Here is a 19,940-nt window from a genome sequence, read left to right on the forward strand (position 1 = left end):
ACTTTTATTTAGCTAGTTTCTTCACTAATAACTGAAACCATTTTCTTTAAGTGTTATGAAAATTATGATAATAAAATGGTTGCAATAGATCAGGCTGTCTTGTATATAATTCTCTTCCAAAATTCATTCTTTAGATATCTGTCTTGATGGAGAACTGTGTTTTTTGTTTGTTTTCCCTCCTCCCCCCCTCCCCCAAGCATTAAAGATTTAATGCAGGTTTAAATCTCAAGGGGGAGATGTATAATTTTTAAAAAGCACAAGGATATAGTACTGCTGGAACCAGGCTAAACTGCTCTTTACAGATCATGCTACACCAGTGTAACTCATGGCCTATACTAGGGGTTTGCACCAGTGGCTAAATCCCAGTTTAGACAAAACCTTAAACATGCTTATTGAACAGCTCAGCAGGCAGTCTTTAATTTCAGGAGGACACTGTGCTGAACCTGTTTGTTCCCTGTGGATAATTTATCAGGTAACAATGGATTTTTAAGGTTGTCCAAAAGCAGGTGGCTTTGGGTTGGGTTTTTTTTTTTTTTTTTTTTTTTTTTTTTTTTTTTTAAAAGCTCTGAAAGAATTGTGCATTTGTTTTCCAGGGGTTGATCCAGCATTACAAAAGGAACCCAGAAATCAGACACCTGCTCCAGCAGCAACTTCAGCACCATCCTCATCCAAGTATCACCGAGCTCGATCTGGAGGAGCCAGAGATGAACGCTATCGGTCTGGTAAGGATATAACAATCACACATCAAAGATCTTTGTCAGTGGGAGAATACAGGTCACATGATCTGAGCGGTTCAGCCAGTTAGTGGTCTGATTGCTGAAAGTCCTGTCTTGCTTATAGTGTGTCTAGAAACCAGGGGTACTCAGGGGCCTACGGTTCCTAATGAAAATCAAGGAACAAAGGATGCTGATCAGGGAGAGTAAATGGCTCTTTACCTCATGGGCTCCTGGGTTGAGTTTAACTGGCTAACGGAAGAGAACTTCACTTGGCGCTAATCCATTTTAATGAGTGACAAGAGGCAGATAGGCACACTATAGAAAGACTAGATTAATTGAAATGTCCAGTGCCACCTCCTGAAGGGAGCTCCTGAGAGTAGCCAGTTCCTCTTCTCCAGCTAGAGGGAGTTCCAGCTCCCCAGCAGGTTCGCTGATTGATCACCAATGATTGGATAATGCCAGAGTTTAGTTTATCTGTAGTGAGGAGTGGGCCCAGGACTGAGCTCCCTTAGGGTATGTCTCCACTGCAATTAGACATCAGCGGTTGGCCCGTGCCAGCTGACTCGGGCTCATGGGGCTTTGGCTAGGGGTCTGTTTAATTGCAGGGTAGATGCTCAGGCTTGAGCTGTAGCCCAAACTCTGGGACCCTCCCACCTCGCAGGGCTCTAGAGCCCGGGCTCCTCCCCAAGCCCACACTTTAATAAAACAGCCCTACGAGCCTGAGTCCGTTGGCAAGGCCAGCTGCGGGATTTTAATTGCAGTATAGAGATATCCATAGAGCCCCTCAGAAGGATGGCTGAGTGCTTGGAGTTAGCATTGAAATCATTGGCAAAGTAGTGTTGGGATCACAGGTGCCAACTCCATGGGTGCTCCAGCCCTGGTGCACCCATGGAAAAAATTAGTGGGTGCTTAGCACTCACTGGCAGCCAGCTCCCCACTCCCCTCCTGCGCCTCCCCCCTGCCGCAATCAGCTGTTTCCGGCGTGCAGGAGGCTCCGGGAGTACAGAGCACGCTTAAGGGAGGGGGTGGGGCAGGGGTGGGGACTTGGAAGAAGGGGGCGGGTGGGGGCGGAGCGGGGGAATGTGTGTGCGCGCACACACCCTGGGCCCGGAGGAAGCTGGTGCGTATGGTTGGGATTAATTTAGCTGTAGCCACCTACCAGCCTAGGACAGAATTGCATTCAGCAGTGCAGAGCTACCAAAGCCCAGTTCAGATCAGTGACGTTTAGTTATCTGCTGCTCCCTAGACAAGCTGCATTCCACACTTCTGGAATCACAGACTGACAGACACATCTGCCCTGGAGGCTAAGAACTGTTCTCCGTTGTGCTCACATGTTCCGAGCGCCTCAGTCTGACTCCTGTCCTGCTGATTTCCTCTGCTGCTCAGGAGGAGGACGACTGGAGGTGGGGTGTGTGTAGAAGCAGGAGGCAAGTTCCCACTCACAGTCTGAAGCTGAACTTGTTGGTCACGAAAATTGCACACCCTTGAGCACCTAGTTATGCCCACCTAACCCCCAGTGTAGACGCAGCTAGGTCAATGGAACAATGCTTCTGTAGACCTAGCTACCATCACCAGGGGAGGTAAGAGTTCCTACACAACAGAAAAACCCCTTCCCTTGCTGTAGTCTGTGTCTGTGCTACAGCTCTGTAGTTATGCCTCTGTGGCACTCATCATGTAGACATGGCCTAATTCACTTCACCATCTGTGTGAAGGGAACATATTTATCTCACAGGGGGATTGTGAAACTTAATTCACTTTTGTAAACTGCTTTGAGCTTCTTGGATGGAAGGCCCTATAAAAGTGAAAAAATAGCAGCAGCAGCAGTATTTTTTGTGTGGTATTGTGCTGTGATTTATTTAGGTTTCTTAAGGGCTGGTGCCAACAGCTAAATCCACTGATTCAATTGACTGTGTCCCCCACTGCAGGCTTTCCTCTCCCATAATACAGTTCTGATTACCAATCCAGTGATGTATGCCAAGAGAGCTGGCACTGGAGTCCCAAGGTCACTTTGGAACCATTCATGTCTCCAGGATTCCAAAATTCTTTTCCCTGCTACTTTTCTGAAATTATTCCCATAAAAGTACCCCAAAAAGAGTGAAGAATCTCTGACCTCCATCAGAGGATGGGTGAAAACAGTATTTCTCTGGCTTTTGTTTTGTATTTAGATTGATTTGTAGAAAAATAAATGCAAATAAACATTTGACTTATTTTAAAAAATAAGTGCAGATCTGACAGCTTCTTCTGACATGTCTCTAATTTCCCTTTTATTTTCCTCTGAGGGCAACAAATTCTACAAGGTTTTATTTCTTCTTGTGCTGTGGTAAAATATTTGATTCCTAAACTTATGTTTGGTTCGTGGCATTGGGGGTGTGGATTGTTCCCTGAATCCATAGGCTGGTTCCCTGGTCTTGCCATTGAATGATTGCAGTAATTCTTCTGACTTTCTGTGTTAAAACTTTGGGCAGGCCGCTACTGAATGCGCAAAGCAGGGCAGGCTTGTTCAGTTAAAGGATCCATTGTATTCTAATGTAAAGTCTAAATGTGTCTGATCTTTTAAAATACTTCGAAGCTGATGAGTTCTATGGAGCATTGGCACCGGTGCATTTTTATGATTTAACAAGCCGTTATGGTACTGCTTGGTGGCCAGCCAGTTTGGTAATCGACTGTGCTAGGTGCTGTACAAAGATGATCTAGGAAAAGACAGCCCTCTGCACCAAAGCTCGTAGTCTGAAAGACAAGATGTAACCGTTGGTGAAGACAGGCAAGCAGGTTGGGATAGAAGGTTGGGGGGGAAAAGGGTTATAGAAATGCAGTTTGCTACAAAATAGTTGCTAGAGAGACAAAGGGGTCTAATGGTTAGTGTAGGATACTTGGAACCAAAGTTTCTGGCTCTTCCACTTGTTTGTTCTGGATTGGCAAATCACTTAACCACTGTTTTATTTTCCGCATCAGTAAAATTGAAATGTCATAGGCGGGGTGGCAGAGCTTAATTCACTGTTTATGAAGGTGCTGTGAAGTGGCTATAATATATGTGAATAACTCCTTTTTAAACTACATAATATATAAAAAATATTCCTACTATGTTTTTAGTTTTGCAAAACTAAGGGTGGTAATTTCCATTTTGCAGATATCCACACAGAGGCAGTTCAAGCAGCACTGGCAAAGCATAAAGAACAGAAGATGGCCCTGCCCATGCCAACTAAAAGACGTTCCACATTTGTACAATCGCCAGCTGATGCCTGCACGCCCCCAGGTTAGGAACACTCTTGCCGGTTGTGGTTCTGAGAGGGGTTGATAAATCTCCTAACAGTTTCCAAGCCAGGAGGCTGAAGTTATGCAAAGATTGTTAAATATCCTGTTGCACTTCTATCTGGTATATAATTTCTGAGGCTCCCTTGTCACATCTTAGTGGCTGGTGATTTGCATGTTCAGGGAATGTGTGTTGAGTAACCCTCCCTTGCAAAGCTGATATCTCAGCTGTGCTTTACAATAGGGAGAAATAATTCATCCTCTGAGGCCTTTTAAAGCCCCAGTTGTGAAAGCTGAGGCACTTTCTTGGACTGAGAATTCCTCTTTTACTTTCCGGATCCCTATTTCAGTCTCTTGATCCATAAAAAGTTAAAACAACATTGTGGGCTTGTGTTTTCCTAAGGTTAACAGATAGCATTCAAAAGCAGCCACCAGTTTTCCAAAGCTTAGTAATTTACAATGATGCACCTTACTGAGGCATGGACTCGGAGATTTCTGTGATCCCAGAATACTCAGGGCCTCTTCACTCCCTGCCTACTCATGTGAAGTGGTTATCATGGGCCTCAGCTATAAAGCCACTCACATAATTTGTTGCAGGTCCTGGTAGGTTTTAATCAAATATTAATGAATAAACTTTTTTCCGTTTTTCAAGCAGCTTTGTGCACAAGGTTATGGGTTGTAAATACAGTTGCACAACCTCAGACCATTGTGCTGATGGCAACAATACTATAACCCCTGGGTGCTACAGTTTCACACATTGCTGTGTAATCTCTGCTCATTCCAGTTTTTATATTTACACCAGTGCAATAAACCTGTTAGTATTAAAAAAAAAACAACAACTCTGAGACTGCAATTTATATCCTCATGTAGGAATTATCCCGAGTTTATTATTGACTTGGTACATTCCAACTGTGTGTTCATCACTATACAGAACGTAGAATAAGAAAATGGTGTTGCTGGATGCTGAGGGCCTGATCTAACTGGGGGAATCCTTTCAATGACTTCTGCCCTTTGGATCTGTCCTTAATACTAATCATTATTTTCACTCTGCGAAGTCAGTGGGACAACCCAAAGTAATAAACACAAGCCTGCTGCCTCTTTGCAGCATCAGATTTTAAAGGAAGCATTCTATATAACCTCCAAGAGGCTCTTGTATAAAATGAGCCCATTGGCCCTGGGTAAAAGTCTGTAACTCCAAAATAATCTTACACTTGATGCCCTGTTGTGAATATAATTTCAACTCCTTTACAGAGCTTTGGTGTGAGAGTAGGTTTGGGGAGCGGATGCATCTTTTTCCAAAGGTGGTGTCACTTTGTACATGCTCCCTTTCTGGGTTTGCTTTTTTTAGTGCTGTGTGGCTTGCTCTTTTCTGAGATATCTCATCTGAAGGAGCTTCCTGTTGTTAATCTCTGGATAGGTATTGCCCTTCATTAAACCTGCCACGCTCCTGCCGCTATGCCTGTAAAATTCACAATCTTTAAACCCTCAAAAACCTAACCAGGGTCTGGCAGCTGGGAGCAGTTAACGAACTGTACTTTGTTGGGGTTTTTTGTTATATTTTTGGACAAATGCATAAATTGTACTTTGTGCGGCAGGGGAATTTAAAGTGTTTAGCTTGGTCGAAGGCTCCTAAGCTCTTTGTCAGTATATGTGACCTAATTATGTGGATATTCAGATTCTTTCAGACAACTTGAATTACTGCCATCTCGTTTCTCTTTATGGTCTGAAATTATTCACTAATGTCATGAGGTTATTATCTCAGCTTCCTCTTTGCAGGGGTTCTTTGTGCCTAGATATTACTCATTCATGTGGATCAACGCATTGACAAAAACAGCAGTATGCACAGCAAGGATTAAAATCCAGCCAGCTTTCCTGTCTGCATTGAACCTTGTGCATATGCAGCACGTGCTATACTACGCTCCCGCACCAGGCATGGACAAAGGAGTGGAATGACCTGGGGAAAAGGAGTGATAAATTATCAAGCTGCATCTAACTCCCGCTGGTCTGGTGGCAATGCTTGGTGCTCAATGGCAGGGATCTGTATTTGTGGGCCAGAGCTCAGGAGTTGACTCACAGGCCTTGATGGTAGCTGGGTGTGAAGCAGAAGCAGCGTGTTCACAGCCTCTGGAAGGAAGGGGGATGTTTCTCTGTACAGTCAGTGACCTCCCCTGACAGAACGACTCTGGGGTTTAGCTCTTCTGAAAGATGCCATGTTGCAGGCCAGTGGAGAGAATGAAAAGGAAAGAGTCTAAGGAGCTCAATGTCCCCCTCCCATTTCTCTCTGGAGAGGGAGGAATAGAAGAAACAGTGTACAGTATCAGAGGGATAGCCGTGTTAGTCTAAATCTGTAAAAAGCAACAGAGGGTCCTGTGGCACCTTTGAGACTAACAGAAGTACTGGGAGCATAAGCTTTCGTGGGTAAGAACCTCACTTCAGATGCAAGATCCAAGAAACAGTGTACTCACTCAAACAAATTGACAGATTTTTGATAGGCTGTATGAAATTAGTAGGACCTCAGTCCAGTTTCTGGTAGGCGCAGGTATCCATATTGTCAAAAGCTACCACTGCTATCTCTAACGCCCCCTGCAATCAAAGCAGAGGTATCAAGGACTGAGGATGGATCTCCTCTCGCCCCTAGAGTGGGGTTTAGACACAGGTGTCATCAGCTTGTGGGTGAAGCATCTCAGCTGCTGCCCATGCTGAACCTGGGGCATGACCAGCTAGAAGAAATTAGTCTGCAGGGCTCCATCACCTTTCATCATCAGCAAGTTAATAGACTTCAGTCTTCTCTGCTAGTTCAGATGCTTGTGTAAGAGTTCCTCCTACCAACAAGCAGATGGAGACAATGCAGTCTTATACTGCTTGTTTAAGGGTTTAGCACCATGAAAATTTAGGTGAATACTTCCGTTACATAGACACTAGACCAATGACCTTATTTAGCAAGCCACCAATTTTAATAACCATTACATCTACTAGAACCTTTCAAAAAACTGCAGAAGTGAACATGAAGACGATGCTGATGTGCACAGGAAGGAAGGCAGTCTGAGCTGGTGTAGAGGGTCTCAAACAATATTAAGAGGGAATATTTTTCCATGTAGCTTTTTATATAGCATCAGCAGTGACTTAGATTTCTGACAACACATTTTCCATACGGTGCTAGGGAAGCAAATCTCTTGTGTAGAAAACAACAAGATTCTAAGTGCTCACCATTAAGAGGCTTAACACGGAGACTGATAAACCAGACAAACTTCTCTAAGTTTACAGAAGTCACTGGGCTGTCACAGAACTCATGGCATTCAGCACCTAAGCACCTGCTTGGAGTTTTTGCAAGAAAGTCTCTCCCATGCACTTGTTTTGGACAGTGCTGTGTTTGATTTTGAGTTTAGATGTGTTCTTTTTAGCGGAACAGGTTACGTACTCTTGTAAAAGAGGCATATAAAGTTAACTTTGCCAATGCCTCAAATTATTTAAGCATAATTTTCATATCATGTGAGACTTTTGCACGGTAAAAACAAACAGGAAATGTTTTGTTTTTGCAGTAATTCTGTTCTGTTAAACACCAATCTTTGCTGTAAGGGCTGGCTGGAAGAAATCTATTGAATCACATGGCTGTAAAATGTGTATCGGACACTGGCGCAAATGTCAAATACCAAATCCAGTAATGATAATGCGAAACATTCTGGGCTTTAAATGCTTCCTGCTTGATTTTTACATGCAGAGGTTGCTTCTAAAGCTCCTGGAGGATAGTGAATTCCCCAGAATCAAATGGACTTAACATGAAGCTTGTATGAACACTTGTGTATATGGCAAATGTTGGGATTTTGCATGAGATTGTATCTCCTCTTGTATCAATGGACCATCACTGTTTGCTTTAGATCACGCCCTGCCAAATGCTTCCCTGCACATCACTGATCGATGGCTGACAGGATGCTTACAGCTCCCGCATATTGCACTGTCAGTGCACACAGACATATTTACATGCACAGGGCATATTTAAAACCTTCTTCCTGATCTGGGGAAATTCTGTCTGGAGCTGGTGAAGCAGCAAAACACTCCCTCCCTACACTGTAAAATATGTACTAATGCATATTTTGTGGCATAATGACCTTTGTATTGTATTCAGTGCAAACTCTACCCTTGTTGAAATACCTACTTAGCAGTGTCTAGTAGTATCACGAACAAAGGAAGACACTGAATTCCTCACTGATGACAGGTCTCCTAAGAACCAATTTTAACTCATTAAAAACTCTTTTTTAAAGCCTGGCAAATTGGGTAATTGAATTGAAACAATATACCTAATTGCATAATTGATCCCATGAAGAAAACTAATGAAACAAATTGGCTACAAACCCAATAACCCAAAACCAGTTTTGCTGCCTTTTTCAAATCAAGTTATTTTAATTTCAGACATATGCATATTAAGTTAAAATAAATTAAAATGGCTTCATGGAATCTATTTACAGCTGCAAGGGAGGCTGTTCAACGTAGAATCTTGAACTATATATTTCTTTTGAGAGAACGTATTCCTTCGGCAGGCCCAAAGGCCTCCACTGTTGAATGAGTTATATTTTAGGTTCATTACACTGAATGTATTATCTTTGGCAGGTGAACTTCCAATTGCAGCTCTTCCTGTGGATAGCAAGATGCACCTGCCATCTGGCAGGACACAGGGTAGCTGCTCCTTTGGATCGCTCTAGTTAGACATTGGATGTTTATATACTCCGTTTTATTCTGAGATTGAATTTTAACCTTTAAATGATTTGTTCTTATATCAGATATCTGCTCAGAGTTACACTCTGTAACTGTTGGCACTTGTGCCAGCGCTTACTGCATGGGCCCAAAAGTGAACCATGTTCCCTATTCGGGGTATGATCCAAAACCCAATGAGAGAGAGCTTTTCCTTTGACATCAATGAGCTTTGGGTCGAGATCTCAGTTACGTCTCCTATACAATCCCATGTTGAGATTTTGACTTGTTGCCTCACCTTGCCCCTGTTCTTGTCTCTTTGAATTTGACGTTGACTTCCTGATTTTGTGGTGATCTTTAAATTGGCAATATGTAATATAAAGCCAACAGGTGTCCACTTGCTCCTTGGTATAAGAGTGGGGAATTGGCACTAACCACAGCAAATGGATTCATGGTCTGCTGATAGGTACCCTAAAGCCCTTAATAATCTGGCCCTATTTACCCAACACCTCTTTAAGCCCGGGGAGGTGGACTGGTTTATCACTTGTGGTCTTGAGATTCCGTCTGGAGGGCAGGAGGATCTTTTTGACTGAGGGACTCAATCTGTGGAGTCCCCTTCCCTCTGTATCTGTGGAGTTCACAACAGTTCTTTCTGTTAGACCCACTCCAATTTGGCTATTTTTGACTTCTCTTTTCTTAGTCGTTCCTGGTTTTTTCCCCATCCCATTGGTTGACTGGCTGTTCCCCTTGTCTGCATGGCTTCCTGCTTTATTTTAATTGTCCTGACTTTTGTACAAGACCATGGGCTCATTGTGAGTCTTGGGTGCTGTATGAATACATTAGAACTTGCTATTGATTTGCAGCATTTGCCTCTTAACTGCAGCCCCTTTCTCTGGTTGGGTACTGTTTCTTGCCTTGGCAAGTAGGTGGGCTATGATAAGTCTTACTCCTGACTTGAGAGACTACTAAAGAGCAGGATTATTTCAGAACACTAAAATATTTAAAGCCAAAGTATATTTATATGTAGCACCATGCACTTTTATGGCACTAAATAAATAATGTGAGATCTCTTATGATATCTATATTCTTAGTTCATGGGATCATAATAGAGGAATACGGTCTCCTTGCACATGCAGGATGCAGACCCCTGTTGTATGACTTTTTTCGAGGTACTGTTCAAATATGTACAACAACAAAGAGAATGCTATTCACATATGAATAGCTTTATTTGCTGGGGAGCATAAAGTTGCTGCTATCTGCATGTATCCCTGCAAAATAGTTATTGCATTGTAGACATTTGTCCATGTCTTCAAACAAACTTGCTCCTTCAAAAGGCTCGGCAATGACACAGGCTGATCCTCTGACACTTAGGTTTCCATTTCAGAATGACTGCTGCTGAGCAACCCAGCAGATGGCTCAATAGAGAGTTTGAATGGTACAATTATGGGGGCGAGGGAATGCACTAATGGGTCTCCCTATGACAGGTATAACTATCTGACTAGTGTTAATTATCTTTGTAAGTTTTTCTTTACAGGAGTCAATTGGTTCAAATTGGGGATGTTTGCTTCTTCAACAGATTTTATCTCCATTTTGGCCTATGTAACCTTGTTGACGCCAAGTCTCTAAAGAGCATCCTCCATGTTAGGAATGTGAACCCTTTGTCAATAGTAGGTCAGTTGCCAAGGAGCATGCTAAGTGCAATGTGCTTTCCAAAGAGGCTAGATTCTCTTGTTTTGATTCCACACAGACACATCTTCTGCATCCGAGGATGAGGGATCGCTAAGGCGCCAGGCTGCTCTTTCTGCTGCATTGCATCAGAGCTTACAGAATGCTGAGTCCTGGATCAACCGATCTATTCAGGGGTCATCCACATCTTCATCAGCATCTTCTACACTATCCCATGGAGAAGGCAAAGGGACCAGTGGGACACTAGCTGATGTATTTGCCAATACTCGAATAGGTAGGAACTGGGTATGAACAGCAAAACTAAAACTGCTTCAAGTTTAGATTCTGTTTTCACAAAGTTAGAATCCCCCATTGTCTAACGAAAATTTGGTGTAAGGCATCATTCTGTCTCCATGGAACCCACTGGGCTTCAGTAGACTCACCAAGACTGAGCTCGGCCCAAGAGTTTGGAAAAGTGCAGTTGGTCAGAGGGAAATAGGAGCCTGCTGGTGTAGAAAAGATCCCAGGGATGCACTTACAATGTTGACATGCTCAGCCGCAGAGCTTTCTTTCTGCACATAGGTGTTGCTAATGCTTGCGACTACCTGAAGCTGCTTGCATAAACAATGCTGCCAAATGTAGGGAGTGACTTTGGCCTTCATGTTCTGTGGCATGTCACAGCTGTATCTTTTCCTAAAACAAGTCGGGGTGTTGGAATACTTGCTTTTTAAAAATTCTACATGCAGTATTAGACCCTAATAATCTGTTATCTTAGTATTTATTGTTTAAAAAACAAAACCCCAATGCACACAGCTATTCATGAGAGAATTACAACATCACAAATTAAAGATCTGACACAGATTTGAAGCCTTGACTATTTTCCAAGCTAGCTGTCAATGTTGCTGAGAAGGGGTGGGAAGGGAATTACAGATCTGGATACCCCAGGCTCAGTTTTTTGATGCTCTGAGGTGCTCCCTGCTGCTGATGCTGCTGTATGAAATTTCAGGGTTTGTTTTGCTCCATTGCTCATCTTTCCTTTTTATATGCTCTTAAGGTTATTACTGCAACCCAGGGGGATAGCTGTATCTGTGTGCTCTGTGCTTTGGCTTAATTGGTTTGGAGCAAGCAATGCATAGCAGAGTTGGTGATTTTACCAGCTTCGCTTTACTCTGTTTCTTTGACATTTATGTTGCTGATGTTTTTGTTTCTCTTTACTGGGATGCAAGTGGTTTTCTGAAATGGAAAACTGCACATAAAATGTAGTCAGTATAATTAATGCTTTATTGAAGCACAGTGGCACTTTAAAAACTGGGGAATGCAAAAAACAAATTACAATTGTGGAATCAGCTTTCTGATAATGAATGAGGGCTGCTCGCTGTTCAGCACCTGTGTAGTTCCTGTCAAATTAATACCTAATTTTCATAGCACTTGTTTTCAAATGATGCCCAGCAAAATCTTGTGCACGAGTTAGTTTAAAATAAATAAAAGCAATCTTTTTATCATAACTATTTGCATTGGCAACATGAAATAGATATGTTTCAGAGTAGCAGCCGTGTTAGTCTGTATCCGCAAAAAGAACAGGAGTACTTGTGGCACCTTAGAGACTAACACATTTATTTGAGCATAAGCTTTCGTGGGCTACAGCCCACTTCTTCGGATGCATAGAATGGAACACACAGAAGATATTTCGAGTGACACCATCATAGGACCTAATCACGTTAGCCACGCCATCAGGGGCTCATTCACCTGCACATCTACCAACGTCATATATGCCATCATGTGCCAGCAGTGCCCCTCTGCCATCTACATTGGCCAAACCGGACAGTCTCTACGCAAAAAAATAAATGGACACAAATCTGACATCAGGAATCATAACATTCAAAAACCAGTGGGAGAACACTTCAACCTCTCTAACCACTCAGTGACAGACTTGAAGGTGGCAATTTTGCAGCAAAAAACTTCAAAAACAGACTCCAAAGAGAGACTGCTGAACTTGAATTAATATGCAAATTAAATACAATTAACTTGGGTTTAAACAGAGACTAGGAATGGTCGGGTCATTACACTAATTGAATCTATTTCCCCATGTTAAGTTCTCCTCACACCTTCTATGGGTCATCTCGATTATCACTTCAAAAGTTTTTTTTCTCCTGCTGATGATAGCTCATCTCAATGGATTGGCCTCTTGCAGTTGGCATGACTACTTCCACCTTTTCATGTTCTCTGTATGTATAAATATCTTTCTGTGTGTTCCATTCTATGCATCCGAAGAAGTGGGCTGTAGCCCACGAAAGCTTATGCTCAAATAACTTTGTTAGTCTCTAAGGTGCCACAAGTACTCCTGTTTTTTTGTGTGAAATAGATATGTTCATCAGATGTCAACATCTAAAATTGTATGCATTAGAACTCTTGCATAAACAGTTTTATATAGAATCATAGAATATCAGGGTTGGAAGGGACCTCAGGAGGTATCTAGTCCAACCCCCTGCTCAAAGCAGGACCAATCCCCTGACAGATTTTTGCCCCAGATCCCTAAATGGCCTCCTTAAGGATTGAACTCACAACCCTGGGTTTAGCAGGCCAATGATCAAACCACTGAGCTATAGAGAGGAGTAAAAAAGTTCCTGCCTGGTCACCGTTGCACAAAGCGGTACAGAACCAAGGTGCTTGTTCCCACTGAGCTTAGGAGCAGGTACATTCCCCACCGGCATAGTTCCCAAGATGCATAGGAGTGATGTTCCTCTCCTGTACACCTCCTTCCTTGCATGCCATAGGAGATGCACAGGTGTGGAGCTCCTGTCCTGCTGTCCTTAGGAAGTGGGTGACAGGTTCCCCTCCTCTGCACTGCTAAGATCTATAGGAAATGTGGGGGATCCCAGTGCCCCCCAGATCTGCTAGTACTAGAGAAAATGTCATGCACCAGCTGCATGGGAACTGCTGCTGTGTGTCTGGTGCTGTAGTAAGCTTTGTGCTCCTGTGCCAATCCAGTGTGAACCTGCAGGGCTCGTCATTTCTCTTTTAAGAAAAACAACAATGTTGCTATACCTTTTGTTGTTTATTTCAGTTAGAAGATGAAATAATTAATATAACCCTTTATGCAAAATGCGTTACTTTTAGCATTACCATCAATGAAATGTGACACTGTAAGCATTAAAGAAACAGGAAATGACCAAAGTAATTTTCGTTAATATTCTGGTGCCCTTAGAGGTCACACATTTGCTTAATAACCATATCGGTGTGTGAAAAATTCATATTCCCATCATCTTAAACACTCCCTGTTCATGCTTTCGAACTTTCAACTTATCTGTCTTATAGCTTTCATTGGCCAAAATATTAGAGAAGTTGTTGTTTTACAGGCCAGTGTTAAGGTTGTTACATGAATCTTCATATGTCAGTATTGAAAAAGTGTGAATTACAAAAGTAATGGAGTATTTATGAAAATTACCTTAATTTGGTTATTTCCAGTGTGTTCAATGCCTATATTCTTTCATAGTAATGCTCTAGCTGCTTTACATAAGTTATATTTCTTCAGTAATATTAAACCTGGTTTAACAAGGCATTTGTGTAGGACAGTAAATACTATGAATATAATACAGCCACTTCTGTACTTTAACAATGCACGGCAACACAATGTGGCAGCTTAGGATAAAGTGAAAAATACCATATCCAATTAAACTTACAGAGGAGCCTTAGCTAGACAAAATGTACTTTCTTAAATGGAGCAGAGCCATATTTAGCACTCCTGCTATTGCCCAAAGGACCTTAGAGTTTTGAAGTAATGCAAGTGGATCTCTATTTGACACATCATCTGAAAGCCAGGACCTCTGGCAGCAAAATGCCCCCTAACTTGAGGCTCTCAGGCCAGCATCACTTCATGGAGGCCTAGGTTTTTCTTGCAGGTCTATTATCAACTACTGTCCAGGTTCCACCCTGCTTAACTATTGAAACTGAAGGGTACCACAGCCCAGCATGATGTTTCTTTTCCAATCTCCTTCTAAGGATTACATCTATAACCAAATTTTTTTCCCTCTTGTTTAGTTTACAAATCTGTAACTCAGGAGGAAGTCATGCCATGTGAGACATTATTACAGCTCAGATTCTAGCAGGAGATAACACAGCAGCTTTCTGTTCTAGGAGTTTGACCATCAGAAGGCAAATTTTCATCTAAAATGACTTTTTTTTTTTTTTTTAAAGTACCTACTGTCTAGAGTTCGCATGGTATAGTGGTTAGAATAGGAGTAGCTTGGGCTCTGTCATTGAGTTGCTTTGTGACTTGGAGAAAGTTTTTCTATGCCTCCATTGTGCAAGATGGATAATGCACGCCACCTTAGGGTGCTAAAATAATGTTTAGAAATCACCCTAAGATGCTTTCACAAAAGCCAGGGTAGAAGGGTAAAGCATTATTTTGTTGTTGAGGACAGTAGCTGATGGGTAATTGACACTTTACTTGGCCATTGGATAATGGAAGGTGCACATTAAATTGAATATCAGTTTTCTCCCTTTTCAAGAGAATTTCTCTGTTCCCCCTGATGTCACTGCAACTACCTCCTCATCCTCTTCCTCAGCACGCCCAGCAACTATTGATCTTCCTCCATCAGGAATCGTGAAAGGCACGCACAAGGGATCCAATCGATCTAGTCTCATGGACACTGCTGATGGTATGGAACCTTTGAGTACCCACAAATGAGAGCATGGCATGGGAGAAGCTGAACTGGGGGGGGGGGGGGGGAGTCAGTGACGTGTGTGACTTGCAGAATGTGCTTATACTTGCTGTAGGTTCCTAAACCAATTCAGACTCGCTACAAACACACCCTGTTAAGTTTGAGTGGCTGCAATGTCAGCCGTAATATACCCCCAGACTGTGGACACTCCCTGTGCTGCCTACCCACTCAGCAAAAAAAAATCCTGGAGAGCTGAATAGACTTCACCGCACACCCCAATCTCAACACATTTAGCTCTGTTGGTTCCAGAAGTCCAAGACTTTTGGGACCGAGATTTTTTGTAAGTCACTTGCTCACAGTTCTCGAGAGCCTACCTTCAACAGCTATTTTAGAGAATAACAGTTGTTTGGTGGGATGAAGCAGTTTTAATACTTTCCCAACCGTGCCTGAAACTAGGTTATAATGGTCTTTCAGGGAGACTGAATGTCTCAGAGGATGGGAGCTCAGAAGCTTTCTCGTCTAGATTGCTGATTCATTTCCTACCCTGTGATTTACATTCAGTGCCATCAGATGGCCTCTGAAGGGAATTTTCTTATAGGAGGTTCCTCAGTCTAGTTCCTGATGGACAAACCAATGAAAACAACAAACACCAAGGGCAATCTGAATAGCGGCCAAGAATTGAACGGGCCCTTCTCACTACTCCCTCAGATTGCTAGTGAGACAGATGCCGTGAGGGGACATGTGGGGAGCTTGCACTGCTGATGTATGTACGCTGAGGGCAGAATAGTTCAGTCCCCAGGGGTGCCAACAGAAAAATAACCTGGCACTTTCCAGTGCTAAATTTACTGATATTGTGGTTGGTAAATGTCAAGCATCAGGTACAGAGCTGAAGCTTATGAACAGTATACAGAGAAGAAGGAGGTCTGGGTAAAAACTCTTTGGGTTAATTTAAAAATCAATTCCTTCCTTACAAAGATCAGTCATGCTTAGGAAAACTGTTACTCTTTGCGTTGGATTTTCAAAGGAGCCTTTATCTCACTGCAACATCTAACTTCATGTTGAAGGTGCAGCTAGTAAGTGAGGGTAGCTTTTAAAAGAAGCTCTGCTGTCTTTCTTTTCAGCTTCTTGCCTTTTGGTAACAAAGTCCAGAATTTATATGTGGGTTTCTTGCTTTTAAAATGCTATTGTATTGGAATCCACACAAACTGAGGGGAGACTAATGAAAACACAATTCTTAACTATAGCTTTGGTACTATGAAGCTGATAAAAATACTGATCATAAACTGTTTGGTCTAAATCTCTGAGGTAAAAGTGGTGTCAATGCTTGTAAGTCTTACCAACACCCTCTGCTGGTCAAGTCATGCAATGGCACTGGCAGTTATTCTGAAGACATGCTAAATTGCATGCCACGTTTCACAGCACATGTAATGTACCAAAGACAGATGGGAATGAGACTTCAGAAAGGGAGGGGATAAGTTACTAACAATTTCTTCCCTCTTGATTAAAATAGAACCATGCCCAATAGTCTTCATTGGCCTTGGTTGTTAAGATTGTGCCTTTTAACAGGGCAAGTGGGCACGTCAGGAGAAAATAATTCCTTGTGAAGGGAGGTAGGAAATTAACGTTGCTAGTGATGATGAGCTCATTGATTAGCTGAATTTTTCCTCTCCCCACTAGGTGTACCTGTAAGTAGCAGAGTCTCCACAAAAATTCAACAGCTGCTCAACACCCTGAAACGACCAAAAAGGCCACCTCTGAAGGAATTTTTTGTGGACGATTTTGAAGAAATCGTGGAAGGTAACAACCGGCAAGAAATGCTCTAATTGCTCATTTGTTGTGAGCACAAACATATGATGTGTTTTGTTATGCTGTTGTACAGAGTTGACTTAGAGATTGACTGCCTCTTTAAAGGTGATATGAGCACCGTGGACTGTCTGTGGCCAAGCTCCAGTGGTAGGAATGTAGTCATTAAATTAATCCATTGCCCAGTGGATGAATGGATGGTGTAACTCTCCAGGGCTGTCAGTCCAGCCCATTACACCCGCACTATATTAATGCAAACTGCTTAGACTTTTTTACAAAAGGTTTAAATGGATTTTGAAAGCCTAATTTCTAAGGTCCCCTTAACCATAATAATTTCCCAAAGGAAAAGTGGGTTTGGGGTTTTTTTTTTTTTTTTGCATCAATAACATCAAAGCAGCTTGTGGCTTGTTGGTTCAATATGGTGGAATTCCATTCTATTTCATATAGGTTTTTACCGCCCTCATTAATGCAGTTTCTGAGCACCTTCCAATCGTGCATTAAGCAGCATGACTAACATGTCACATGTCGTTTGTTCTCTCTCTCATCCTTTCCCCAGGGGGAATGTTGTTTGTGCCGGGCAGTGTTTTGTTTTTGGTAGGGTTTTGTTTGGGGTTTATAAATGTACAGGTTGCCTTGTGTTCTGTGTGGAACAGCATTTGTTTTCAGTTCTCTTCCCTGCTTGTGAGTATGTGAGCTGGGACTAACTGAGTGTGGGGGGATTTAATTTTCTTTCAGTCCCGCAGCCTGACCCAAACCAGCCCAAACCAGAGGGGCGCCAGATGACACCTGTTAAGGGGGAGCCACTGGGAGTCGTTTGTAATTGGCCTCCTGCCTTAGAAGCAGCACTGCAGCGCTGGGGGACCACGCAGGCCAAATGTCCCTGTCTGACCGCACTGGATGTTACCGGAAAACCCGTCTATACCCTGACGTATGGTGAGTGGTATATTTCTACTGCTGCATCATTCTTACAGTGCTGGGGTGTGATAGAGTATGAATTGACCGTTGGCAGCCAGACTGGAAAAGTGTTTGCCCAAATTCCTGGGATGCGAGAGGTTTGTAAACAAAACATTTTAAATCCAGCATGAGAGGTGAGATTCTGCAGACTTCTTATTGTAATGAGTTTTCCTGTCTCTGGTGGTCAGTCTCCTCCTTATACTGACTTCACAGTGACACAGCACCGTAAGTGTACAGGACACTTTACAGCATTTAGAATATGACAAGATCCCTTCCCTCAAATAGATCAGGGGAGGGACATGTGAACACTGGGAGAGGGATTCTTGGAAGGGTGGATTTGAAGGGAGGATATGGAGGTGGCATGTGAGCACGTTTGACACAAGATTGGAGACCATTCCAAGTACACGGGGAGCGTGAGAGGAGGAGCCAAGCCAAGCGTTGGAGCTAACGCGGACGGGAGCTCTGAGAAGCATAGGAGTGGCAGGAGGACATGGGATACTGATGAAGTTTTCATTGGCTCTAGAAATACTTGTAGATTAAACATCCACCATTTCTCTTTGTTGCCACTTAGGGCTGGTCTACACTGTGTGTGTGGGGGAGGGGGGTTGATCTAAAATACGCAACTTCAGCTATGCTAAAGTCGAAGTATCTTAGTTCGACTTACCTGGCCGTCCTCACGGCGGCAAGTCGACTGCCGCGGCTCCCCCGTCGACTCTGCTTACTCCTCCTGCTGAGGTGGAGTACGGGCGTCGATTCAGGGATCGATTTATCGTGTCTAGACGAGACGCGATAAATCGATCCCCGATAGATCGATTACTACCCGCCAATCCGGCAGGTAGTGTAGATGTGGCCTTAAGAATATGATTTGAGAGTCTGTATAAAAATAGGATACAGTGTCGCCTTCATGTCACTCTTGAATTTACCCAGTTTCTCTTTGTGATGAGCAGTGTAGCCAGGCAAGCAAAACAGCTATTTGTGTCCTTTTTAAAGGGAAGCCTTTAATTTAATTTTTCTGAATCAAACCTGAATAAGGATTAAGTCCTGGGTGTATATAAAGGATTCTATCAGGTTGGGTTTGTCTTTGCACCTTTTTATTGTTACAAGAAATACTGCAGAGGACTGGGCGTTGGATTTCTGGGACCGTTTCCATTTCTGTCACTCATTGTCACCAGGGCAAATCACTGAACCTCTTTGTGCCTCCACTTTTGCAAAATCGGGCTAAGTGTAAAGTCCTTTGAGTTCTGTAACTGTTAATACTACCTAGGCGCTGAGTAGTGTTGTTCATATGATTGGTTGATGTGGAGTTTGCAAACTTCTTCTCTTTGTGTTTTAGGTAAATTATGGAGTAGAAGCCTTAAGCTGGCCTACACGCTGCTTAATAAACTGGGGACCAAAAATGAACCTGTGTTAAAGCCTGGAGACAGGGTAATGAGCTTGGGAATGTTTGGCTCTTCCTCTGAAATGGGAAGAGGGTTTTTTGCATTGTTACTTGCCCTTATTAAAAGGACAAGACTGTAATGTTCATGGCAAGTGCATGACTCTTATCCTAGGGGCCCAGCTGTGTGTTAAAGAAAGGTTTCCAGGCTGCATGGAAAGACCCCCTGTCCAGCCCTCAGGAAGAGAACTCCTGGGCTGAGATTTTCAAGTGTCTGAAGGAGTCATTGGTGTGTGTGCTTCTAACTCCCCTATGTGCCTTTGAAAATCTCCCCTACACGATCCTCTCTCCCTAGGAGCAATGTCAGAGGTCTTAGCACACTGCTCTTGATATTAGTGAAAAGGTTCAGTGGTCTCTTCTTCCCATTGTATGCATGTGTATATATACAGAGATATTAACTGCAGCTGTATATGGATAGGAATATAAACACACACAGCCTTGTATGCTGTACAGAGTTCCCAAAGAGAAGACCTGTATGGGATGCTGTGCTAGAATCTGAACGTGCATGAACTCCTTTAAAAATGGCTGAAAAGCCATGAAGCTTATCTTTGTCCTTTTCCCACCTCTGAAACTAAAATGCCAAAATTCCTCACTGGACCCTGATTGGAGGGTCAATGATCATGTCAGCATCATGCTAAAGAGCGTATTTTTAGCAGGGCCAATGGACAAGTTGGTATTACATTGTTTGTTTTAATGGGTCCCACTTAAAAAAGAACCTGTAAAGAGAATTTGTCCTAATAACCTACTCTGAGATATCATTGCCACCCTTTT

General features: G+C 42.8%; 1 protein-coding gene across 2 annotated transcripts in view; it reads left to right on the top strand.

Annotated features, from left to right (window-relative positions):
- The first annotated feature begins 600 nt into the window (after window positions 1-600).
- The window catches only part of DIP2B (disco interacting protein 2 homolog B), a 57,758-nt gene continuing 38,418 nt past the window's right edge, over window positions 601-19,940 (top strand). Inside the window, exons 1-7 of one of the 2 annotated variants that reach the window (XM_034792997.1) lie at window positions 601-722; window positions 3,844-3,969; window positions 10,399-10,611; window positions 14,825-14,974; window positions 16,655-16,774; window positions 17,516-17,713; window positions 19,068-19,159. In XM_034792997.1, the coding sequence (XP_034648888.1) occupies window positions 3,897-3,969; window positions 10,399-10,611; window positions 14,825-14,974; window positions 16,655-16,774; window positions 17,516-17,713; window positions 19,068-19,159 (846 nt within the window). In that variant the 5' untranslated portion in view covers window positions 601-722; window positions 3,844-3,896. The remainder of the gene's footprint in view (window positions 723-3,843; window positions 3,970-10,398; window positions 10,612-14,824; window positions 14,975-16,654; window positions 16,775-17,515; window positions 17,714-19,067; window positions 19,160-19,940) is intronic. The other variant, XM_034792998.1, reaches the window with a different exon arrangement.

Source organism: Trachemys scripta, chromosome 16 (genome assembly GCF_013100865.1).
Source record: "Trachemys scripta elegans isolate TJP31775 chromosome 16, CAS_Tse_1.0, whole genome shotgun sequence".
NCBI lineage: Eukaryota > Metazoa > Chordata > Testudines > Emydidae > Trachemys > Trachemys scripta.